The following is a 24,804-nucleotide window of genomic DNA, read 5'->3' on the forward strand; positions in this document are numbered from 1 at the left end:
ATAAGGTAGTTTATTCCTGTCAAAGATTACAGTTTCCCTGCGCGCGTTGCCAGGAGGTGAATAGTTAACAATTATCCTGCGAAATCGCGCGGAATATCGCCTGATACTTAGCCGACGAGGCCGTAGTTGAATAATACAAAGGATATTCGGAGTTATTCGGAGTAGCCAATCAGCGTGCACCAAAAACGCTATCCACTGTTCATGTTTTGTAAACACTCAAACTGATTATTAACTGATAACGAACTGAGATCTATTTTTGCAAGATTCCCTATTTGCGATTCCTCGAATAGCTTCCTCTCAATCTGAACTTTCCAATTACTGTATCTCAATTCTTTTAATTTCTTGCTGCAGAAAACATAACGAGAGAAGACTTAAGCGGTAAGTAGGAGCCTACGAGAAGGAAATGCTTTTTTTACTTAACAATAAATTTAGAGCCAACTGTTGAAGTCCTTCTTTTTTCCTATCGTCTTATAAAACAGACGTGTGTTTCTATGGTGACGGTCAGTCATACCGTGGGAATGTATCTGTGACGCAGTCCGGTTACACGTGCCAGTCCTGGTCTTCCCAGTGTCCTCATCGGCACCACAGAACACCAGACAATTATCCCGAACTGGTAAACGCTGGCAATGCATGCCGGAACCCTGGAGGACAGGCCCCTAACGGTCCTTGGTGCTACACTACAAATCACAAAGTACGATGGGAATATTGTAACATCTCCACTTGTCCTCCAGGTAAGGCTAAAATTGATTTGCATGTTCTCCTTATTTGAAAGATAATGCATCGCCACCAAGCATATCGTAAAATTTATTCCGGTTATAAGCCCTGGGCTTATACAACTTCGTAAGGGCTTTTGGGTGGTCTTATAAACGGGAGGGCTTATATCCGGGGAGGGGGGCTTATAAGCGGAATAAAAGTTTCGAAACAAGGCACGGCAATGTTGACTGTACTGTTGTAAGTTTAAAAGTCAAAATGAAGCAACATTTAGCCCTGTTCTGTACTGTCATCCAGCAGAGGGGGGCTTATATCCGGAGGGGCTTATAACTGGATTTATAACCCAACCATTAATTTTTGTGCGCGCTCATTGGACAAAACGCATCAAGTGGTACAAAATCGGACGACGGGTATCAGCGCTGCCAGATCTGATATCCGTCGCCCGAATTTGTAGGCAAGCACAAAACAAAGGAATGAAGTCACCTTATTTAATTCTAACTTTTAATGAAATCACAGAGTTAAAAAATCACGTAAAACCCATTCAACTTACATTTGTTTCAACCATAGTTACGCCGTTTTTTAACGTAGGTTTTTTCCTATAAATTAATTATCGATAAAGTGCGTTGAATATAATCGGAGGGTTATAAAATAAATAAACCCCTTTCTCGCTTGCTGGAATATTAAAGGATAATGCCCTTGGCTGAAAGATTATCCTCAAAATTTCACAGTTGATCTCGAAGCTTCGCTTCTCGGACAACTGTTCATTTTTCGATAATCTTTTAGCCTCGGGCATTATCCTCCAATATACCAGCCGCCGGTAGAGGTTTACTTACTAAGTATTTTTCCAGGTAGATGGGCCTATAACCAAAGGGGCTTCTAAGCGGGGGGAGGGGGGAGCTTATAACCGGAATTTTACGGTAATGTATTACACAGCTTTTCGGCTTCTCTGTTAGGTCGAGCTGGAATAGTAATTTATTTTTTTTGTGTAAATTTTCAGAAGACGCAACTCTGTCGGATTGGAGTTCATTCACCAATTGCTCAGTGCCTTGCGGTAGAGGGTTCAAAACACGCTATCGTACTTGTAACAGATCGCGCTTTGGAGGAAAAGACTGTCCTTCCCTGGGCGCACTGACTGAACGGCAACCATGCAATGTTCACAACTGTTCTGGTAGGTTATTGACTTACAAGTTTGTGGGGGATTGAAAAAGTGATGCATTCACAGGAAATGATATAGACCAATTTCGAATCCGATTCACGGGGAAAGGGTCAAATTTTTAGAACTCTACTGATTATCGCATAAGAGCATGAAAATATACGAGAACATGGTGCATTAAATCGCTAAATTTCAAACATTTTCCAGTAGGAGATTTCCGTCGACCACTCAGTCGCTTTTTTCCTGTTTGTTCTATATGATGTTATCCCATTTAATCGATCGCAACTGGTACAGTACCTTGTATAGATTTAGACTTTGCATTGTTTTGTGTAACTTGATTACAATTTGTTATAGGAACTGTTGACATTGTTGATGTGGCATCAGAGGAAAAAGATCCCAAAGGTAATCATACTTTATTCAGGGATAAGCCCACCGTCAATTATTATCGCCTGTTTTTACAATTAATTCAACATAAAAATGTGTGTCCTACATCATCTTCGCCACCATCACAATTGTCGCTAAATGCCCTTCCATTAGTACGTACGATTTTTTTTACGAAATTTCAAGATGACGCATCACTCATTACGCATCACGCTTCATTTGCATTCTCGTCCCCAGGGCCGCTTGTCCCTCTTAACCCGCGGAACTTGTGCATGAGAAAAAAGTGGCTCTGGGGACACATGATTTGATTGGCTGGATTTTAACAAAAGGAACAACCAATCAAATGAATGTTTTTAAAATCTCGTTTTAAAACGGTTTATTTGATTGAGTAGTTTTGAAATTCCCTTTGTTAAAAACTAGCCAATCAAATCAGGTGTCGCCAGAGCGAGTCTTTTTTTGTGCACAGGCTCCGCCGGCTAAGAAGGACAAGGGGCTCTGGGGACGAGAAGAGCGTCATGTGAGGCACACGGGCTTTGCAACGGTCTGAGTCTGATTCGTCGCCTCGTCTATCTTGGCCTTGTAGGGTCCTTGTAAAGGGCGGGAATCGAGAAAGAATGGGTCAACTTGGGGATGCGTAGTGGATGATAGGAAGACAACTTGCAACGCGATCAATTCACGATTTAGTCAGCGGGTTTTGAAAGATGATGCAGTGTAGTTATAAAAACGCAGAATTTTGTGATGCCGCGTTACTTTTTAGCGCTGAAAGGTTGCTCTCCCCCCACCCCCCCCCCCCCCTGATATCAAAGCATTCTGGTCCCCAAAGCCGCTTGTATCTCTTAGCCAGTAGAGCCTGTGCACGAGAAACAAGTGGCTCTGAGTAAAGTGAAATAAATGTCTTCCATTGATTCTTATTGTATTGTAGGGTTGACGTTTATGGAGATCACCATGGTTTCCGCTGGTGGATCGGTGCTTTTCATCCTTGTTGTAACACTGGCCGCTATGTTATTCAAAAAACACAGTAAGTTTAGTAACAACAACTTCTTTTACCTTGGGGGCGCTATTTTCTATCCTTCATGATCCTGAGGAATTTTTCCTTTTTTTTAGAGGGACGTAGGCCAAATATCCCGAACGGCGCAAATGAAGAGGAAATAACACCATATGCAACAGTCCGCATCAGCGGGATTTTTGCGCTAAATGGCGAAAGAAACGCCGACGTTCTCCCAGGCATAAATGACAAACCAATGCAAGTCTTGCCCTTCCAGCCAAGGACACCTTTAGGAGAAAGAGCAACAGACAAACAAGATTTGCCAAAGTCGCCGTACGAAAATATCGACCACCTTGGAAGGTCATCTGTGAATCCTCTCGAGTACCTGTTCTTTCAGCCTCGTTATGAGAATGAAGCGGTTGATAATGAAACGCGTGATGTTGTTACGATAAGACCTGGGTACGAGAAGCTGACGCCTGCCACAAGGGAAAAAAGGCGGGAAAATGGTGGCGCGCATCTTGGTCGCCGCTTGCCGTGCGGAATGGTAGACAAACACGGTCGATCTGTGTATGACTCACTCATCCGGGAGATAGACCCCAAACGCAAAAGCCAAAGAGTGGATATCACCGACAGTGAGAATGAAGACGACATGAGTATTCACACAAAAGAACCCCCTTGCAGAAAGATGAATGAAGGGAACTCGCTAGGAGACATCGAAGTTGGATGTATTGGAAATGACTGCAATATGTCCAAGGCACAAGGCAAAGTGCAGCCTTTGACCTTGACAGAGAGTAATGGCAACTTGTTAGCGCGTTCCCAAGCTGCCTTTAAAGTGGAAGATCAAGCTGGTGACCCGACACAAGAGGCTGAACAAAAACAATTAACGGACGCGGAACATAAAAGTCATACACATGACGAGGCCGTCTGAAACATTTAGACACAGCACTACCTCTTTTGGCCAATCTCGTCTAACTGTCCAATCAGAAATTGCCTGAGGCGCATCACCTTGGAGAAGACCTTGGGGACAAGCAATGCCTGGAATTGTGGAGTCCTAACAAGCCTCAAATTTCGATGTACAAAATGTGTAAATTAAGTACCGTATCGTATCGGGCGAACAAGTGACACCAGATGACGATTTCTAGTCTCTGAGCCGAACTTGAGCCTTATCCCGCGAGCAAGAAGAAGGACGGAAACTTTAGGAGAGGGTCCTGAAGGGGTAAAATGGGAACTGGGATTTGCCTATTTTGACTGGGATTTGCCTATATTTTCACTGGGAAAATGGGATTTAGGTCACTGGGACTGGGATTCAGAAACCAAAAATGGGAATGGGAAGCGTGCCAGTACATGACTAAACCAGCATATTTTGCGCTCTATAATGGTATGTTCTTAAAGTCCGGCACTGAATAGTTAAAACGCTGAAAACTCTGAAACAAAACGACCGCACTGCACTAGTGTCCATCAACTGGTCTCGATCAATTTTCGTGTAAGTGATGAAGTTATTCAGCGGAACAGCTATGACTGAGGATCGGCACAAATGGAATATTTAAAAGAAGTGACAGCAAGTTGTTGTCAGTCAGGGTAGTGGTAGGTATGGGATAAAAACTTGATAGCTTTAGTTAAAGCTACAAAAAAATTTTTATTATTCTCTACAAGACAAATGATAATAACTAGCAGAACATGATTTTGGGTAGTCCAGTCCTTAAACTATCCCTTCTGTGACCCAGGTGGGAAAAGAAAGTCCAGGATAACTTGCATGTGCATGCTTTTAAAAAACAAACCAATGAAAAACGACAGAGACGTGTGGCATTTTTTACATGTAACGTGTGCGTAAGGGTAAAAGTAGTTCGCTAAAATGAAAAATTCAACTATGCGACTAACGCGCGATCTGCAAGAAAGAATATTGTAACCTTTGTCTTAAGCCGTAATTTAAAAAAAAATTGCTATATTTAGAGAGGAAGCCACATAAGCGCTAGCTGGTTTTCATGCGGGTCCTCTGTCCAGGTCGAATTGGAATTTGGAAATGTTAAAAGAATAGGTACTAAATCCACAAATACTAAATTTCTGAATTTATCATCTGTGCGCGTGCAATCCCGTGCATGTCTAAATGTTCTGTGGAATATGGTTTGGTTCCCCCCTTTTTTGTAAGGGGGGGGGGGGGAGAAGGTGGATGGGAGGACGGATTTCAGTGCAAGTTACTCTGAACTCGCTCTTCCTGCACCTGGGTTCAATCCCTATATAGGGCACTGAAGGGAAAGTTCAGGGAGTGTACTAAAATTAGGACAATAAAAAACAACACAGATATTATGCGCTTGAGACCAGATTTTCCACACACTGGGAATTTCACTGCTGGGACTGGGATTTAGACAAAAAATAGGCTGGAAAATGGGATTTGGGCAAAATTTGTGCTGGGAAATGGGATTTCGTACCCCCCCCCCCCCCCTTCAGGACCCTCTTAGGAGTGTTTCAAAGATTTGCCCTAGTTTTTATGATACGATCGAATTACAAAGTGGACTGCGAGGAGGAAGGGAAGGTGGAAGGGGGCAACTATGTGCGACCATTCTATATCTCTCATCTTGTATAAATAAGATTGTATGAATGTTTTTGTATGTACCAGTTGATCAAAGATCTTTAAGTAACCATAAACTCGATAACAATTTACCAAGGAAAACAAAAGGCATTAATGAATGTTTAATAAGAATCTGCAAATCAGAAAAGAAGTCGCTGTATTTCCACAACTTTTTGCATCCATTTTCTCTACTCAAATAAATAGTACTACCAAAATAACTGTCAAGTCAAATACGGAATATGTGTTCGTTTTGTACCTTCTGCTCGGGACTGTAAATTAGATAACATGGCCACTTATTCAGTATACATTTTTTCACGACTAAACATTAGTTTTTATTTCATTTATAGATTCTTTTGCCATTACAATGTAAGCTTTTGGTTTTACAAAAGGATAAATACTTGTTTATATATTGTAACTTCGCCATAATTGCATGTGCATTAAAATCGTTACAATTTGTGCAATGTTTTGCGTATTTGATATACATTGTATTAAAATATTTTCTTACAATGAATTATCTGTTGTACTCATTTTCTTTTGGCTTATGCTTTCCGTGCACAACATATTATTTACATAGAAATTTCTAAGAGCAAGTAAAAAAAACATGAATGTGAAAAATTAAGACAAGATAAGTGCATGCGTTTTTTTTTTTTTCATGGAAAACTTGGGCCCCAGGGATGAAAAAACTTACTTTGCCGCATATCGTATTGCGTGGTGGAGATTGCGGGAAACAGGCAAAACCTGTTTATTTTGACAATGGAGAATTAGCCCAAGGTAAAATGATTAAAACGAGCTCTAGGTATAAAAACGTTATTCCAGGGGGACAAAAGCTAAAAGCTCTAAACAGAATTAAAATAATAACTTCACAAAAATGAACTACAGAGCAGGCTTTTGTGTGTTAAAAAAAAATCAGTTTGGTATGCGAAGTCATAAAAAAGCTATTCTGCATTTAGGTATTGAAATGTTAAAGAAAGAGGGATGATAAAAAGTTAAAAAAAGTAGGTCCGCAATGCGTACGTGTGGGGGCTTGATAATTTCAAATTTGATTCTTCTTTTTTGTGAATTCATTTAGTACATTCAATTGCCTTAAGGCTGCTATTTATTGCGGCAAATAATCTTTGCGATTTTTTGCAAATCGCCAAATTTAGTAGCCGCAGTAATTTCTACTCGCGAAATTTACCCTGTTTTGCAGTTTAAGCAAGATCAAAAAAGGACGCTTTTTGACGTTTTTTTGTTTTGACAAAGTGTTTTTGTTGAGATTAGTACGTTACTTTTTGTGTTTCCCTACCAAGAATAACTTACCTTATCTTTCCTTAACATAAATAAATTCAAATAATTATTTCTTGCTCTGTTCCTCACTCTTTTTCATTTTCGGGATTATTTTTTCTCAAGCAAAATCTTTGAAAAATCGCAAAATCAAAACACTCGCAAAATACGCAGTTTCCGATATCACAAAATTTAAGAATCGCAATAAATAGTAGCCTTAAGGTATACATTTAATACCAAAATCATCGTGTATAAAAGGAGTGGTTAAATTGTTGGTAACAACTTGAAGTACTATTTCAAAAACGAGTGCGAGATTTCACGATTTCCAAACACGAGAAAACAGATGAAAGTTAATTATGTATTCTGGTGGCCATATCTCGACTGCTATTTATCGTATACACCTCAAATTTGGCCTGTAAAGTCCTTTCATATTGCTCTTTCCAAATCAAATGTTGTTAAATCGAAAAAAAGTATTTATGACGTCATCACTTTAGGACTCTATGGTAGAACGTCCGACTACTGTGCGGAAGGCCACAGGTTCGACCTCCAGCTGGTAAAACATATTAATTACTTTTTTCTTTGAATATTAAATGGTTCCATGATTGTTACTTAGTTTAAGTCTAAGTCAAAGAAATACCGCAAGAATCTTGATATGCAATAAAAATGAGTGAGTAAATAAAATTAAGTGAGTAAAGAAGAAAGCAAACAAACAAGATCAAACAACTCTTCGAGCCACGACTGAATTTTTTGCCAAGTTTAAAAGTTTAGTTTTCATTCCTTGAAAATTTATGAGCAGCAGGTGATATAAACATTTCTTTGATGCACATGATAACAGATAATCAGCGGAATGTCTATTACATTGATATAAGATATTTTCGCCTCACGTTATTAAGTATGTCTGAGTAGCACACTCGGGTAGGCATCTGACTGGGGAACGAGAGGTCGCTATAGGTCCCGAGTTCGAATCCCAGAGGAGACAATTTTTTTCTTTTTTCCTTTTTTTCTTTTTTAACCAGTAGCACTAAAATGGTTTGTTTATTATACGCTCCGTAGGTATGCATTGCAGAATAATTTACATATATCAGAACATATAGCCATATAGACTGATTCAAGCACAAATGTATTAAATTGTGCTGTTTCATCTGAAAAGCTCTTCCTTTTGTTCCGAACAAGCAGCCACGCACTCGATTTTAGCCAACGCTCTGGTTTCTAGATAGATCCATCGTTAATGAAGCTTATGTGAAACCCGATTTAGTTTTCGAATATTCCTACATGTACGACGCTAGCTCGACAGATACGAAAGAGATCGATCATTACATCGCTTTTGCGGCTCTCAATATTGGCTTGCGTAAGCGTAAAAGCTCCTCTTGAATTGATGTGCAAACTGCACAGACTTCCAGCCAAACGAAATGTTGGCTAGTATGACTTCGTGAGTTGCTGTAATGACGAGCAACTACAGGAACAGCTGAAATCAAAACAGTACAAAAAGAAACCACACGAAACGACACGCCAAAATCCAATATGGCCGATTTCTACTCGACACGCACTCATCCCCAGGCTCCGGCCTCAGGCTCTTTCGCAGAAGACCACGTGACACAAGCAAACCCACACACAAATAAATAAATAAATAAATCCCTCAGTCGACGCCAATGTGCGGGCTTTGCCCCCCACAATGATACGCCTTTTAAGAAACCACGAAGGCCCTCTTTAGAGTTGCATTAGGAGAAAGGTTCTTTAGAGGAGCACATCCTTTGGACCTCCAACTATAGAGTGACCTGTGGAAGGCCCTTATCAGGAGTGCTTATAGACGAGGTCCCTCCTGAAAGCACACACAGTAACTCCTGAAAACCACGAGCCGTTCAACAGCTTGGTCGGATGGCGCCTTTTCACTTCATACCCTAAATAAAATGCGTAGTTTTCGTTAAAATAACGTGAGACGTGACAACGTTGTTATTGTTGTTACTTTGTCACGTTGTGAAGTGACGTGACGTTACAATACTTGGGTAGCTCTTACACAGCACCAGCAGCCGTCACGCCGTTTTCGTGATGCGGCATTAAAATTTTAATCTGATCGTGCGTGAGCTGAGTTATCGTTCGAGAACGCCTCAGGGATGGCGACGGGGTGCCACGCCATGTCCGTGCGCTCTCTCTTCTGATGTCACGTGGTTCCACGCAGTCTTCGTCTGTAGCCACGCTGGACATGGGAGAGTCTAAACAAGCAGTCACCATCGTTGGATGAGTGTCAAGTAACTCACGGATTTTACCAGGGTCTGGTCTGTGGACGGGCTCTTTTCTCCAGCATTCTGTCAGTAAGTCGATCCTGAAGTTCAGAAGAAGTTATGACATATTAGAGTTGTACAAAATAAAATACTCTAGCTTTGTGTTTTGTAATAGTTTTTAACTGAACCGGTTGGAATGTTACGATTGAATAGCATAAAAAAGCGCGACTTTGAATCTGTAAACTACCTAATTTGGTAAAAAGCCAAAAGTAAAACGGTGGTGTTTACACGAAGTTTCTCGCGTTACTCGAAGAGGTTTTCCAAATGTATTTTCTCAAAGTAAATAATGCCTTAATTCCAAATTTTACGGGACAAGGGAGAAATAACACTTAATAGCAACAAAAAGCTGATGATTGCTGTTGATTGTGTGAAACAATTGGGCAACCATTACACGTTACAAAATCCAAAATGGCGGCGCGCGGGAAATTTAAAAGCCATAATCTTTTCCACTTTTTGTTGGTATTAAATGTTATTTCTCCCTTGTGCTCTAAAATTTAAAATTAAGGCATTATTTCAAACAACAGGGGCACCCATCGAGAATATAGTTCAAAACCACTTAAAGATAGCACCGTTGAACGTATTTTAGTATTTAAACGGTAGATATAGGCATATTTTTATCCCCTAAAATTTTTTTATCTGTTCGGATTTCCTAGCTGAAAGTCTAGTGATCCGAAAGTTATAGGGATCAAAACTTACCTTTTCGAAAAAATTCCAGCCAGAGAAAGGCTCCCGAAAATTCTAGGTGACCTTTTTAGAGTAAAAATCCGTTAAAAATGAACAATTATACCATTTTTTAGATATTCGAAAATCCTAGGAAAGGCAGGCAAGCAAAAAAATTTACAATGAATGTTCCGAAAATTCTAGATCTCAAATCGTCTTCCGAACAGATATTTTAACGAAATATTCCGTTGGGTGCCCCTGAAACAATTCAACGTCAACTTGTGGTAAGAGTGGAGGTTCCCTTTAAAGCGAAATATTTTACTTGATGTTGACAAATGAACGACCTCTGTTTACAAGCAAATCACAAACTATAACGCGGGAAGAACAGTTAAAAGAATGTTTAATGTAAGTACATACAGTTCACTTGTACATCCTTGAGGTTTGTCCATGTAGCGCCCTAGTTTGACACCGTTCGATAAACCCTGGTAAGGAAAACTACCGAATGTTGCCAGCTCCCAAAGAGTCACGCCTAGGCTCCATACGTCAGACTTGGTCGTGAATACACCATCTGCCAGGGACTCGGGCGACATCCAGCGAACAGGAAGCATGCCTATTGGTGGTAAAACACGCGGCATGTTAGTATACGTCATTAGTATGACTACAGTAGAACCCCGATAACTCGAACTCTGAAGGGAAACGAAGAATAATTCGAGTTAGCGGGGTTTCGAGTTATCCGAGTTCGAATAGACCTTTTTCGCTTGGGCGGTTTGTTTTCCCATTACAGACCACGTGATGTTCTCTAGAGAATTTTTCTTTTATCCACATAAAATTTATTCAAATTTTGAAAGCAAGAATTCTCAAGAGTATTATCGCATGGTCTGTAATGGGGCAACAAAACGCACAAGCGAAAAAGGTCTATTAACCGAGTAAGAATGACTGAAAAGTGGGTTCAAATCCAAGGGAAATGGAAGTTTGTTCGAGTTAGCGGGGTTGTTCGAGTTATCCGAGTTCGAGTTACCGGGGTTTTACTGTATATAGACAAATGGTGGTGAGGGCTGGGGCTACCCATCGACACTTGGTAAAGACACGGGTCGATAATGAAAACGTAGGTTAGGTCAGGAAAAGAGAACATTATTATCTTCTGGCTTAAATGAAACGAGGTTGAAGTAAAGGAAACGGAAATTCCCTGGCATATTTCTAACTTATCAGTGACTTTCCCTGACCGTAATAAAACCGATCAGATGTGAAGTGGCCAATAAATTTACGCGTTTAATTAGCTTCGATATCCTTTGCAAAAGAGTTTTTTCATCTACCATGATAATTACTCGTTATCGGTAACACTCATTATCAAAACCTACAGCAACCTTAAATTAAAATTACCTGACTTTGACAGTTAATCTAGAATTTCTCTAAACAGATACTATATCTTCACGTTTCCTTGATCGAGAAAAAAATCGCTTTTTACAGTCCTTTTCCGATCTGTGGATATGCCGAGAACAGTAATACCTGGGGTTCGTCGCAGACGCACAAGAGAGGGAAGTGGGGTGGGGGGGGGGGGGGGGGTACCTCACATGAAGTACACAATAAGATAAGTAACATGACTTCTTCGTTTTCCCTTTTCTGTGCACTAGACAAGATGATTTCAATTTACCAGGGGTCAGTTAATCAACCGGCATTTTACCTTTTCGTCCAAACCTGTAGTAATCTGAGTCGTACATAGCCCGCGCCATACCAAAGTCTCTCAGTTTGACAACATATCCTGATCCAACCATGCAGTTTCTCAATGCGAGATCCCTAAAACAATAACGTCAGGTCGAAAAAAAAAACGTTTTACTACAAATTAGCCACAAAATGGCCATGGAATTGAGTGAAACACAAATAAAAAACACTAGTGAAGGAACATTTCAACAAAAGAGGATATATCAAAGTTCCATAGTGAGTTTTTGGTAGAACTTAATAGATTCGGAAGCTAGAGTTTTGTATTGCGAAAAAGAAAAAGAAAAAAGCTTTTCATTACAGAATGTGGCAGAAAATGTTATTTTAAAATGCTATTATTGTTAACATGGCATCTTTAAGTTAAGCAATATGGAGATATACACATAATTAATTAGTCAAAATAAGTTATAGGTGCTACTAGGTTAAATACACTTAGGTTGAAATCAATAAGGTCTGGCTGACTGTGAAATGTGACTTGCAATTAGTGTTATTTAGTGGTAATACGTCTATTGTTATTAGCATGTTGTGTAAGTAGCGTGTTTGTAAAAAGCTTATTACAATAAACCTGCCGCTTATAAGTGAGCTTTATGATTCGTGCGCGCACGCGAGTGTAGCATGTATTGCGCGCAAATTAACTTGTTTTGTAATCGCAATAAAAATGTAAAAAAAAAAAAACTCAGCCGTGCCGAAAGACACTGAGTTGCTTATTATTTTTAAACATTGGAATCCAGCAGCCCATGCACATAACAACAAACAAAGTTAAATAGACATGGGGTAGATACTGAGCTGTGAAGTAAAAGTACATACCGATGAACAAACTTCATGTCAGCAAGGTATGCCAGTCCACTGGTGATGTCTAAGGCCATCGAGGTCAACTTGCTTGGAGTGACGTCTTCGGCCTGAAAATGAACGAGCGTCTGTTAGAACTCACCTCTTACTTTTTATCTTGAGCTCGACTTCATACCGTTACGAGTTAGTTGAAAGACTGAAGTGAAGACAACTTATGTACCTCTTTGCAGTCCTGATTCGCAAATTGGCGTCTGGCTAACAAGAAGTTCTTTAGCTCACCTAAATGAAACAAGAAATCAAAGAAAACGATAAATTAACTATTGGGACTGAAACCAGAGAAAGGAAACACTAAGTAAAATTCGTCGCACTCTCAAATTTGGAAGGAGATGCTGGAAATTGTTTAAATATGGAAATACCGAGTTCGAAAAGCTGTTGGTGTCAACAAATTAATACTAAGTAAGGCCACGTCATAGAACATCAACGACTCCACCCAAAACGGAATATACTTTCTCCCAACTAGCCGTCAATATTATACACTTAATAGAGAGATTTAACGTGACGTTACACGGCAAACGGCAAACGCGAGCTTGCCTTCCATTTTGTTACCTTTTTATTGAGTTCTTAAATTAATCCCTCATAAGAACAGGGGAAAAATCTTAAATTCACGACAAACACAAAACTACTCATATCAGCGTACGGACGCCAAACGGCAGACGACAGAAGTTGAATTTTTGTGGGAAAAATATACGTCATGCTTAATCGCTCTAATGGCTGGTCCCGCCCCGGGACACAAAATCATGAAACTGATTTTCCGAGGGTCCAGACATTAAGCACAGCAAAGACTTCAGAAGAACGGCAGTCATTGGTCAACATTCGCAGATAACATTGCACTGTTACCCTCTGATGTCATAGATTCTGCAATGTTGCCCGCTCAGGGATTTTTGGCGGGAAACAGTTTTGTTGTTAGAGGTCGCGTGACCTTGAGGTAGCCAATGACAGCGCGCCCTGTTGGGGAAAAAATTCCAGCTATACATAACAAAATGCGGTATTGCCATCTCAAAATCGTTATTAGTTTATAGAATGTGGTACGTATTTCGTCACAGTTAACTAGAGATGTCCATATTATATACCGTGTATCATCAGCTCCATCACTGCAAAGGCTGGTTCACCCTTGGTGCAAACGCCAAGCAGTTTTACGATGTTCCTGTGATCAAAGATCTTCATTGTTTCTGCCTCGCTGAGAAATTCAAGCTGCAAAAAAAAAAAAAAACCAGCATTATGAAAGTTTAGCAACGTATACACACTCTGATAAAGAAAGAAGTAAAAGGAACTTGGCAATCCAAGATGACATAAAAAGCCGATCTGTCGCAGCAGAGAGGTGAATGCTTTATGGTTTTTGAATCGACGTGTACAATCTTGTCTCTCTCCAACTATGTGTAGAATAATACTCTTCGATGGTTATTACACTGGAAGTATGCACAGTATGTTTTTTTGTTGTTGATGTTGTTGTTGTTGTTGTTGTTCTGTTTTGTTTCAGTTTGTTTTTGCCGCCACACAATTTTACAACGTCATGGGAAATCAGTCCTGTTACTGATTGCCCATCCTCGGAGACCCAGGGGCAGTTACGAAACGGAGAAAACGAAGTAAACCCGGAAAAAACTCGAAGTGGCGAAAGTTTTCAAGAATGGCAGCTCGTCTTGAAAACTTTCGCCGCTCCGACTTTTGCCGAGTTTACTTCGTTTCGCCCCGACTAACTGCCCCTGGGTCTCCTAGGATGCTGATTGCTATGCCTTTCGTTTAATGATAATTCTTGTGAAATACTGTGAAATATCCCACGAGTGACTTGATTTACAAATTCACACATAAAGCATGGCATAAATCAAGATGATATCCCCCAGACGACCAAGTTGATAGTTTTATTTATTGTCATCACTCGTCTGCTTGGAAACATATTGATAGTGTAAAAAATAAATTGAATGTTGAACACTCTTGTTGAACACTCTTGTTGAACACTCTTACCTTGTCCTCAGGTAAAGAGCCAACCTTGAGAGATTTAACCGCCACTGGTACCCACTCTCCCTCGCCCCTCAGCCCGATAACTTCTCCACCGCACACGGCGCCAAACGCTCCTTCACCAAGCTTGCGATTCAGGACAAAATTCTCCCGAGGGATCTCCCACTCGTCCAGGTGAAGCACTGAGGATTGTTCCATCAAACCTAACTCCTCCATCCGCTGTTGTGTTTCCGATATCGAATCTGGTAAAACAGTTATTTCTTACTGAATACAATTCAAACTGGTAGATTATATTCTTCATTTCAAAAATTAAATTTGTTATAGACCATATTCACGATAGCCGTCATGACGGTTTTTTTAGCCATGTTTTCTGCCAGGGGCAAACATTGAAATGATGCCGTTTCTCGGAAAATCGGCTTGTCGAAATAAGTATCCTATCTGCGCTAAAATCACATTTGAGATCCAGGTTATGGAATAATGATTTCATTACTTCATTTCACACCAGCCGTAAGATCAAAGGCACAATTAAAGTGAAGGAACAGAAACCGCCCATCGTAAACCAACAAAGCGCTTATTATTATTTTAAGTGTGATCTGTGTGATGCAGATTACGTCGGCTATTCTTGTCGACACTTGCACCAGCGCATCGAAGAACACAAAGGATCGGCTATCGGGCATCAAGTAAAAGAACAACATGGAAAGGAGCCAGACAACATCGAGAAGAATTTTAAGACTTTAAGGAAGTGTCTAAGCAAGCCTGACTGTTTGATTTTTGAAATGTTTTTTATTAGACTCCTGAAACCGAAACTTAACAAGCAGAGTGACTCGCTCCGCGCGAAATAATTGTTTAGATATTTTTAGGTATTTTAATGTTCTTATTCTCGTCGTCTTATTCGGTTGCTTTACGCTTTTAATTATATCTTTTACAATTATGCATGCCATTAGCACAAGCTTATTTTTAGCCATTTTAAGCCTTTTTATTTTATTTTCTATTGTTTGTAAGTACATATTTTAGCGTTTTTACTATATTTGCACATGTAATTTTATTCTGACACGGAACTTGAGAATGACCGTTGAACGGTCGACACGTCGTTCTTTTTTAGCGTTTAGCGTTAAAATGCCTAAAATTTAACTATTTCATGTTACAGAGCCAAAAAAATTAGTGTTTAGTGTTATCGAGGTACCTTCATTCAGATCCTCTTAAAGACCACATTCCCGCTGTATCTATTCTTATTCAACTTGATTTATTGACATTGCCATCAATCTTAATCTTGTCAAATTTTAAACATAATTTCCTTCTGCCTCATTGCACTTCTTTGTGGTCTTCCTTTGTTTTCAGAACATTATTTATAGAGCTTTAATTCTATTTTAACTTTTCCTTAATTGTACATCCCGCGATCCAATAGTAATAACAACTTGACGTGACATGAATCTCTCTCTCCCTCGAGAAGGGAGTGAGACCATATTTTCTCTCGGAATGACAGAAGGTGCAGCCAAGATGCAACTATGAAGAAAGATTCATTCCACTGATCTATAGGACAACAGCGGAACTAGAGTTGTTTTTGATTTCAGAACTTTCCGGTTTTGAGCTGAGAATAACAGTGGTTAGACTGTAAGAAAAAAAAAGACAGGTGTTTTGGCTTGTTTAAGCACCGATTTTGCACCAAAAACTGATTGTGTTTTTCTCGATTAGCTCTGTCAGGATGCAACCGATCCGCAAAATGAATAGTTCTGTGAAAAGATCAAACCTGGCTCTATTAGTTTCTTATCACTAAAATCTGCTGACTTTCAAATTGATGACGTCACAAGTGGTTCATTGACTGCTCCTCCAAATGTCGACAAAAGTCGACTTAAGCACTAAAAGAGTTAAAGCATCATGCCTCTCATGTAAAAGACCAGTAAGACACTATCTCTCTGGAACCTCTATTTTCATTCGCCTGCTTAGCGTATGACAGTTTGGGGGAATACAGTAAAAATCTGCGAGTAAGAACCTAACATTTAAGAACCTGTTAGGCTAAAATTTGCAAATTAGATACCATTTTTATAAGAACCTATTTAGCCTAAAATTTGGTAACAGGTTCTTAATTTCTAAAATTGATTTAAAATGTTTACTTTTGGGAAAACGTGATATGATTATTGCTTCATTTTGACATAAACACTGTGGTATGCAAATTGTATACAAGAAAAAGGCCGAATACTACTAAATTCTCTATAACAACATTGAATTTTTTTCTTCAGAAATTAAGAACCCATTAAGAACCTAATTAGCCTAAATTTATGTTAATAACCCTTTATGTACAGTAAGAACCTGTTTAGGCTAACCTGAAAAACAATAGGTTCTTATTCGCGGGTTTTTACTTTAATTTATTTCTCAAGAGGCAACTGACGCGACGGATACCATCACGAAATTACCGGAAAGGATGTGATACATATAACTGATGAGGTCACGCATACATACATACATACAATTTACATTACATACATGCATTAACTACATTAACTTTATTTTTCGCGGTGAGGCCTCACGACCTCACGGAAATTCAGAGATTTCTATTGTGTGTTGTTTAGCCTTCAGTTGTGAAACAGAAAGACACACAATGGCTGAACAGCGGCGATTTGGAGTTCTTTCGTCGTGTTTGGTGATTGCCTGGGTTATAGCAGTTGGAACAGCAGAAAACAATGCTACGGAAAGAGGTTAGTCATGAGAGTTTTTTGATACAATACGGTACAACACAGAATCCTTGAGTATTTTTAGTCATTTGTTTATGATATAAATTCATGAACAAGATTTGTGAATCAAGACAATCAATACTTTTGTCTGTTTCCAGACCAAAGAAACGCATCATGTCCTCCCTAACTCTAATTGTACACCAAAAAGGAAAGTTTATAGTCTACCTACTATTCGGTGATGATTTCTGATAAAATTAACATTAACAAGTAGATATGTTGCTGGAAAAGTAGTGACAAATGGGGATGCTAAAGATTTTTTATGGTTTTTATGATAAACCGTAACCTGCATTGGTCGGAAGAGTTCCGTTATAGTATTTTTTTATGATAAGGGCAACAGCGGAAGACGTTACCCGCCAAAGTATTCCCGTCACTGATACAGTTCAGGATAAGTAATTTAAAACTAAGAACAGTTAGGGACCGCAAACATGAATCAATTAATTAATTCAAGGTGCCTTTACAACACACTAAAGGGGAGTACTATGGTGCAGAACCTGATAAACCTCCCTCTTATTGTCCCTCGCGAGGAGTGCATGTCTCGATCACGACACTCCTAACTAGGAGCGAAAAAAAATAAGATCGACAAAAAGACTTAAACTCGGGAAAATTTCTTGGAATTCGTTGTCCGCTATATTTATTTAGTATATACCACACAAGTGAATAGTGCTTTACGCGCGCGCTGATTGGTTAACTCATAGGTGATTTATAGCACTATAGTACTATTCACCTCGGAGCTGCGAAAGAGAAACAAAATGCCTTCGCGCGCCGCTTTGTTTACCAAAAGTGATGTTTTGGTCTGCTAGCTATTTAACTTGTGTGGTATATACTAAAATAATTATTCACCTCAGTGTTGGTGAACGTGGTGGATTTTTAATTTTATTTCGACTAATTGTTAAATATGGCGACCTGTGGGCGAGTGGCAATCTCCTTCAATGGAAAAGGAATTGTTTCTCGGAAAGCATTTTGAATGTTTAAGTAATATTGGATGTTATTATTGAAGCTATTCCGCAGAAATTTTTTTCTTTTATGTTTCCAGTCATTATTCTAAGAGAAAGAACTGCGCATTATAAAGAAATTACTTTTAAAATAAGGCTCGAGAGAAACGCCGCGTTGCTGTTTTTGGTTGCTTTTCTCAGAAACGAAACGGTATTGTTTTGGATTTATAATGTATATGATGTATTGAAATATTCTGACTACTTAGGGCTTAAACGATTACAGCGATAAAGCATATCTTGATTCGCTTTCTTGCTACGATGCGGTTCAGTGATCCTAAGATGTTTCTTTCAAAAGGCATCTCAGTGTTTTTACGAGGCTAATGACTGTAGAACCGCAAATTATTCTTGGCCCGGAAATGATCGCCAAAATAAAAAGACCGCCAACGGGATCCCTGCCAGGAAATGATCCACAAAAGGCCCGCCTTATTCTATTTGAGTTCCATGTCTTAAAAATAACTTTAAATTCCATAATTTTTTCGAAGTTGACACATACATTAATTTCTTAATTTTGTATTTTTAATTTTTTATCAGAACAGAAAAAAAAATTGCCATTTTTCAATGGACTACTTTGACCAGAAACTATCATTAGAGTTTTTAACTTGCAAGGCACTCATTTATATACAGTATAGCAAAGAACTTATCGAAGACATTTGACAAACAACAATGATCCCCTTTATATATTTATAATAAATGCCCTCTAAGTGGACATGTGGTTACGTCCTGTCTGTAGTAAATAAGAACGACAATGATGAGAGAGGAGTTGTATGTTTAGGTTTATTCAAGGGGTTTATTGGAGAGTGCTTTATTGGTACTTAAAGGGACTAATGTCACGGAGATTTCACAGATTTTTGGTCTAAACTGTTCTGAAATTAGTGGAAGGCAACTTAACCCATAAAAATCAATATCTGTGAACATCTAAAGGAAGATATAACCTTAATTTGCGGATAGAAATCAAGCTACGGCTATAAATATCGATTTTTGGAAGACGCGCGGAAACAATTTGAAAACGTTTGCCTAACGTTTTCAAATTGCAATCCGTTTCCATCTGCGCCATCCGCAGCCAATAATGCTATGTAGTTAACAGTTTCAGTGTCTAATAGAGTAATCTTTAATAAAAACGGACTATTATTTCTAGGTTTCATGCAACACAAATATAAATTTTGGCTGTTCAAAAATCTGGTAAAATCCGTGACATAGTCGGTTTAATTACGCAGGTGCTAAATTTCGCAATTTTGACAACCGGTATTTACCGGTGTTTTATTTTCGCGGTTTGGACAAAAAATATGTTACAAACATTAAAAATATGTCAAAAAACGTTAAAAAAGCTCTTTTAATTTGTACGAGAAACACAAATTTAACTTAAATTTGAAGGGATTTTGAGCTTAGCGGTTAGCATTGTTGCTCATGATGCGTGCGAGTGCGGGTTCAAATCCACCACCTACCTTCTTTTTGTGTGTAACATTTTCTTTTTTCTTATTTTCTTTTTCCAAGTGTCTAGTGCAATTATTGCGTTTAGCTGAGCGTGCAAGTCCTGAGAACTCCATTTCAAGTTCGTAGTTTGGGTTAAGTCTCGTCTGTGTCTTGCGAATTTCTACTTTGACAAACGACGCGGAAACGAAGACTTAAAAACCTCGATGTCCACTTGTTTCCGCCGTTGACTATTCTCCGGATTCATTTCTTTCAATTCTAGACTTCCGAAGATGTCTTTTAATCGTTAACGGACAAAAATCATTGCCTCGAAAGAGCCTACAACAGACACCATTTCCTTTGTTTGGTCAACCATGCGTGAGTATAAAAGGACATGGGAAAACGAGCCTGCAATGTCGTATACGTTCTGACAACGTGGTAAAAAGAAAAAAATCCGTGTACTGTGTGGCACTTTGTAAGAGTACAAAAAAATAAAAAAACAAGGTTCTTACTAAATGAGTACAGTATTAAGTGTCTTTCGAAAAAAACAGACAGTGTAACGGTCAGTAGTTATTCCCATGAAAAAACTGACGGACATACTAACAGACCCGATGGCATAAGTGCTTACTGACGTGACCACCAAAAAGGCTAAATTTCAAATACATACAAGTTTATTGATACATGTATATAAAAAAGTCTGCTTTAACCAAACTCATGATTATTTGCGTTTTTCATTTTCAGGAAATCGTTCTGATTCAATTTCAAGACTGATGAGAACTATTGTCCGTTTGAAGCTGCTTGGTATTAAATTCCGCATTCGGCAGAACAATGACAACAACAAAACACAGTAAGTATGTACAGTCGACTCCCGATAACTCGAACCTTCAAGGGAAATCGGGAGTTTGAGTTATCGGGAGTTTAGAACAAATGACCGGAAATAAGGAAAAAACGGTGTCTTCTTGTTTTCTATTCAACACTGTACATTTTAATCAAATTTAATTAGTTTAGAGAGGTCGAGTGAAAATGGAACAACTCCTTTCTAAATTACCGTATAAATCAGTGCCATGCACTTCAAGGGACACGAGATTTATTGATTTACAATGCACTATAGAATGTACCCTAACCAGCGAAACCTGAACTGGACTGACACCTTTTGTGTAATGCAGAAAAGGACAAAGATTACACGGCTGCTTCAAAAGAAATTTAATGTTTTCTGAGACGACGGTACACTGTTCGCTTTAACTTGTCATGTATTGACAGACGTGGTTCGAGTTATTGAGGGTAAAATTATATAGAAAATGACCTGAGGGAAACGAAAATTGGTTCGAGTTAGCGGGAGATTCGAGTTATTGAGGGTTCGAGTTACCGAGGTTGTGTCGCAAGCTAAAAGCTTCCTTGCAAAGTTAAGTTACCGACTTTTAAATGAGTTTGTAGAGTTTAAGAACAGTTACGGTTAGAGTTTCAGTTACAAAGGAAACTTTAGAGAACGTTCGGTTGCTATTGAAATGCGTTTTATTTCTTGTATATTATAACAGTAAAGTTGCGACATTTTCAAATAATTCCACTGTTGAGTATATTAATAAAAGTTTAGTTCGAGTGTCTGAGACTAGATCGTAAGGTTTTCATAAAAACAATTTATTTTAGTCAGGGAGTTCACAGATTGCATTTTTTACAGTTACAGTATATATAATTAAACAACGTTTTGTTGCCGTAAAAACGTTGCCTTCGTCTTTGTGTCGTTAAAACATATATCCATTCCATGACCTTTTTCTAAGGCCCCGCTTACGGACACCCCGTTAATACGGACAATTTGGCCTGTCCCCTTGGTGTCCGGATTAACGGGGTTCCACTGTATTGTGTTTTGTGCACGGACAAGACCAAAACGTGAACTAAACAATGAACTTTGTCAAACTATTCACTACGCCCCTAGCAACCATTCGATAGCTACTGCGCAGTCTCGGTTGCCCGACACCGCTAGGGCCACTTTTTGAGTCGTGTAACAAACGGCGCCCCCCCCTCCCCCCCCCCCCCAACCCCTGCTAAAACTACAGTATTTAGTACAATGAAAAAGTTAATGAATTTCATCTTCAATTTGGTTCGATCCTCACGTAGGACAGAATCTATTGTCCCTTGGAATTTGGTCATATCTGCCAGTTTCGATCAATAATTTATGATTACCTATTCCAAGTTTCACTAATTCTTTCCTGTTATTTATTTTTCTTGTAAGATCTAAATAGCAGGAAAGCGCATATTCATCCTTAAAAGTGTTATAGAATTCTAATTTCTTAAAGTTTTGAATAGTATGTTGCCAGTATAAAAATATACTTTTCTATTTAATTCAGTTCTCTACTTGACACTTCTCGCAGTAACTGCTGTAGTGTATTAGCTCTCCTAAGCTTGTTCAATTGGTCCTCAAGTGTAGTAGTTGCTATTGATAAGGGAGCTAGGGGCATTGTTCCTGTTGTTTGTTCTATTATTCTCTAGAAGGGTAGCGAACCATTTATGTGAGTCCTAGTTTTATAAACCTAAATTTACTCTTTTTTGCAAGATGCAATTTGCTCTTTTTTGTGAGAGCTGCCACCTGATCCACTGCCCAACCTCTGACACAACAAAAATCCTCTTTCCTATATATGACTTTTTAAAACAATCTTTGTTCCTTCTCCTCTTGAACAGTAGAAAGTGCGTGACTCCAGCACACCCCAGACCTCCATTAGAGCCTATACCTACATGTATGCCATATAAGTATGGAGAAGAAGGTGTGTGTTCTAGCGTCATTGGGGATCGCCTTATCTATGGCTCTTTACAAACCCAAGACAGCATGGAAAGACTTCTGATGAATTTTACAAGGGCGAGGGCTTATGCACTTTTCAAAGACGACATCTCCGAGAGATGTCTCAAAACCGTGGAGGTAATTTACTGCAACCACTATTTTCAAAGATGTGACAACGCCTTTTCGACTATTCTTCCAGTACCAGTCTGTAGGGAAGCCTGCGATGTAATGGTCCAGCAGCATTGCAAAGAAGAGTACCAGAGGGCTTACGAAATAAACAAAGCCGTACAAGGGTCCAAGGCTACGAGTCGTCAATTGCAATGGGCTTTTGACTTGATTAATTGCACAGCGTTACCTGGAAGAAACGGCGGTACCATTCCAGAGTGTTATTATCCCAGAGAACTCGAAGGTACTTAGTTTTATTAAGCATGGCTGTATAGTTAATAATCTCTTACGAAGCCTGTATGGAGAAGAGGGAAATCAAATTAGCAGCAGGTAGGGGAGAGGCTAGGGGGTCGGTGGGCTAGTAAAAGTAGTAGGAAAAGTGACGGCCACTCGCACTCTTGATTGAGAAGGATATCAAAAAATTAATGGTAGGTTTTTAAAGTTGCCACTTTTAAAATATGGTCACAACTTGCCATCTGAACTTACGAATCAAACTAACAAACTTCATTTTTAAATTCTTGCCGTAGGAAACACACCAAAAGAAGAATTCAGCGGTAAGTAAAAGCTGTACCATCAAAACAAACAAACAATTTATTCAGAAACAACAACGTTAAAAAATAGTTTATCTCCGTCGTTATAGAAACGTGTTCCTATGGTGACGGTCAGTCATACCGCGGTAATGTATCCGTGACGCAGTCCGGTTACACGTGCCAGTCCTGGTCTTCCCAGTGTCCTCATCGGCACCACAGAACACCAGACAACTATCCCGAACTTGTAAATGCTAGCAATGCATGCCGAAACCCTGGTGGACAGGCCCCTCACGGTCCCTGGTGCTACACTACAAATGCTTCAGTACGATGGGAATATTGTAACATCTCCACTTGTCCTCCAGGTGAGGCTAAAATCTCTTCTTATTTCAAATATCGCACATTGTCACTACGCTTGACTTATTTCATAGCTTTTTTGGCTTCTCGGTAACGTCAAACCGGAATAGTAACGTTTTTTCTTCTTTGGGTAATTTTCAGAAGATGCAACTTTGTCGGATTGGAGTCCATTCACCAATTGCTTAGTGTCTTGCGGTGGAGGGTTCAAAACACGCCATCGTACTTGTATCCTGAGATCGCGTTTTGGAGGAAAAGACTGCTCTGAACTCGGCGCACTCACTGAAGAGCAACCATGCAATAACCAAAACTGCTCAGGTAGGTCACTCTCTTGTTACTATTTTTTTAAAATATGGTATATATCGTCACCAAATTTAACGCATTTCACAGCTTTTCGGCTTCTCTGTAACATCCAGCTGGAATAGTAATTTATTCTTCTTTCGTAAATTTTCAGAAGATGCAACTCTGTCGGATTGGAGTCCATTCACCAATTGCTCAGTGTCTTGCGGTAGAGGGTTCAAAACACGCTATCGTTCTTGTATCAGATCGCGTTTTGGAGAAAAAGACTGTGCCTCGTTCGGGGCACTTACTGAACAGCAACCATGCAATGTTCACAACTGCTCTGGTAGGCCATTGATAGGGAAAGACTGGCAAATATATAAAATACATTTTCTAATCCGTTTTACAGGAAAAGTGTCGGAGTTTTGGAATTCTTCTCAACTCCACAATTTAACAGCATGAAAAGACACTACAAAATAGTGCATTTTAACTCTTTTGAGAGTAAAACCTCAAACATTTTCCGGGAGGAAATTTACGTCGACCACTCCAATCACTCTTTCTGTAAGTTCTGTAATGTTATACCATCGACTGATTATCCGACAATCACGACGACTCCATCTTGTCTTTAATTTGTTTTGTTGACTTGATTTAGGAACTGGTGACACTGTTGATGTAGCATCAGAGGAAAAAGAGTCCAGAGGTAATAATACTTTCTTCGCAGATAAGGCCATTACCGTTAATCACCTGTTTTTACAATTCTTCTAACACAATTCATGGCTCTATTCGGGAACGCTAAACATAGTATCTGTATTTTCTTTGAAATGCTTGGCCAGAATGTTGGTTTTAGGCTTATAAAGTGAACTAAATGTCTTACATCGCCTGATTCTTACTGTACTTTAGGGTTGACGTTTATGGAATTCACCATGGTTTCCGCTGGTGGAGCAGTGCTTTTCATCCTTGTAGTAACACTGGCCGCTATGTTATTCAAAAAACACAGTAAGTTAAGTAACAACAGCTTCTGGTACCTTGGGACCGTTTTTTCAACCGTTCTTGATCCTGAAGAGT

At 39.2% G+C, this 24,804-nt stretch overlaps 4 protein-coding genes across 4 annotated transcripts in view; 2 read left to right on the top strand and 2 right to left on the bottom strand.

Annotated features, from left to right (window-relative positions):
- The window catches only part of LOC144648233 (apolipoprotein(a)-like), a 43,481-nt gene extending 37,223 nt beyond the window's left edge, over nucleotides 1-6,258 (top strand). The window contains exon 23 of the mRNA XM_078507851.1: nucleotides 3,350-6,258. Coding sequence (XP_078363977.1) covers nucleotides 3,350-4,158 — 809 coding nt within the window. The 3' untranslated portion in view covers nucleotides 4,159-6,258. The remainder of the gene's footprint in view (nucleotides 1-3,349) is intronic.
- Nucleotides 6,259-8,736: 2,478 nt separating this feature from the next.
- LOC144651973 (uncharacterized) lies at nucleotides 8,737-10,459 on the bottom strand. The gene is made up of 2 exons (XM_078512056.1): nucleotides 10,416-10,459; nucleotides 8,737-9,379 (listed from the first exon to the last, which is right to left on the bottom strand). Exons 1-2 carry the CDS (start codon nucleotides 10,445-10,447, stop codon nucleotides 9,070-9,072), a joined length of 342 nt encoding a protein of 113 aa, XP_078368182.1. The 5' UTR covers nucleotides 10,448-10,459; the 3' UTR covers nucleotides 8,737-9,069.
- Nucleotides 10,460-11,659: 1,200 nt separating this feature from the next.
- LOC144648234 (insulin-like growth factor 1 receptor) lies at nucleotides 11,660-14,732 on the bottom strand. The gene is made up of 5 exons (XM_078507852.1): nucleotides 14,523-14,732; nucleotides 13,634-13,754; nucleotides 12,724-12,782; nucleotides 12,522-12,613; nucleotides 11,660-11,792 (listed from the first exon to the last, which is right to left on the bottom strand). Exons 1-5 carry the CDS (start codon nucleotides 14,730-14,732, stop codon nucleotides 11,660-11,662), a joined length of 615 nt encoding a protein of 204 aa, XP_078363978.1.
- A 2,380-nt stretch (nucleotides 14,733-17,112) lies between these two features.
- On the top strand, nucleotides 17,113-24,433 carry LOC144648235 (muscle, skeletal receptor tyrosine protein kinase-like). Its single transcript, XM_078507853.1, has 6 exons — nucleotides 17,113-17,209; nucleotides 20,386-20,491; nucleotides 22,318-22,823; nucleotides 23,107-23,133; nucleotides 23,220-23,471; nucleotides 23,915-24,433. The coding sequence occupies exons 1-6, from the start codon at nucleotides 17,113-17,115 to the stop codon at nucleotides 24,199-24,201; spliced, it is 1,275 nt and encodes a 424-aa protein (XP_078363979.1). The 3' UTR covers nucleotides 24,202-24,433.
- The last annotated feature ends 371 nt before the right edge of the window (nucleotides 24,434-24,804 follow it).

This window comes from Oculina patagonica, chromosome 4 (assembly GCF_052425735.1).
Source record: "Oculina patagonica isolate OP01 chromosome 4, crgOcupat, whole genome shotgun sequence".
Taxonomy (NCBI): Eukaryota; Metazoa; Cnidaria; class Anthozoa; order Scleractinia; family Oculinidae; genus Oculina; species Oculina patagonica.

What these genes read in the sequence shown, in the direction of transcription:
- LOC144651973 (XM_078512056.1), bottom strand. Translation starts at nt 10,447, where the DNA reads ATGGACAAACCTCAAGGATGTACAAGTGAACT. An exon ending in CAAGGATGTACAAGTGAACT is followed by an intron (nt 9,380 to 10,415) that starts GTATGTACTTAC and finishes TCTGAACTTCAG; the next exon opens with GATCGACTTACTGACAGAAT.
- LOC144648234 (XM_078507852.1), bottom strand. Translation starts at nt 14,732, where the DNA reads ATGGAGGAGTTAGGTTTGATGGAACAATCCTCAGTGCTTCACCTGGAC. An exon ending in GCTCTTTACCTGAGGACAAG is followed by an intron (nt 13,755 to 14,522) that starts GTAAGAGTGTTC and finishes TTTTTTTTGCAG; the next exon opens with CTTGAATTTCTCAGCGAGGC. An exon ending in CGAATCAGGACTGCAAAGAG is followed by an intron (nt 12,614 to 12,723) that starts GTACATAAGTTG and finishes GTTCATTTTCAG; the next exon opens with GCCGAAGACGTCACTCCAAG.
- LOC144648235 (XM_078507853.1), top strand. Translation starts at nt 17,113, where the DNA reads ATGGCTGAACAGCGGCGATTTGGAGTTCTTTCGTCGTGTTTGGTGATT. An exon ending in AATGACAACAACAAAACACA is followed by an intron (nt 20,492 to 22,317) that starts GTAAGTATGTAC and finishes CCTCTTGAACAG; the next exon opens with TAGAAAGTGCGTGACTCCAG. An exon ending in ACCAAAAGAAGAATTCAGCG is followed by an intron (nt 23,134 to 23,219) that starts GTAAGTAAAAGC and finishes CCGTCGTTATAG; the next exon opens with AAACGTGTTCCTATGGTGAC.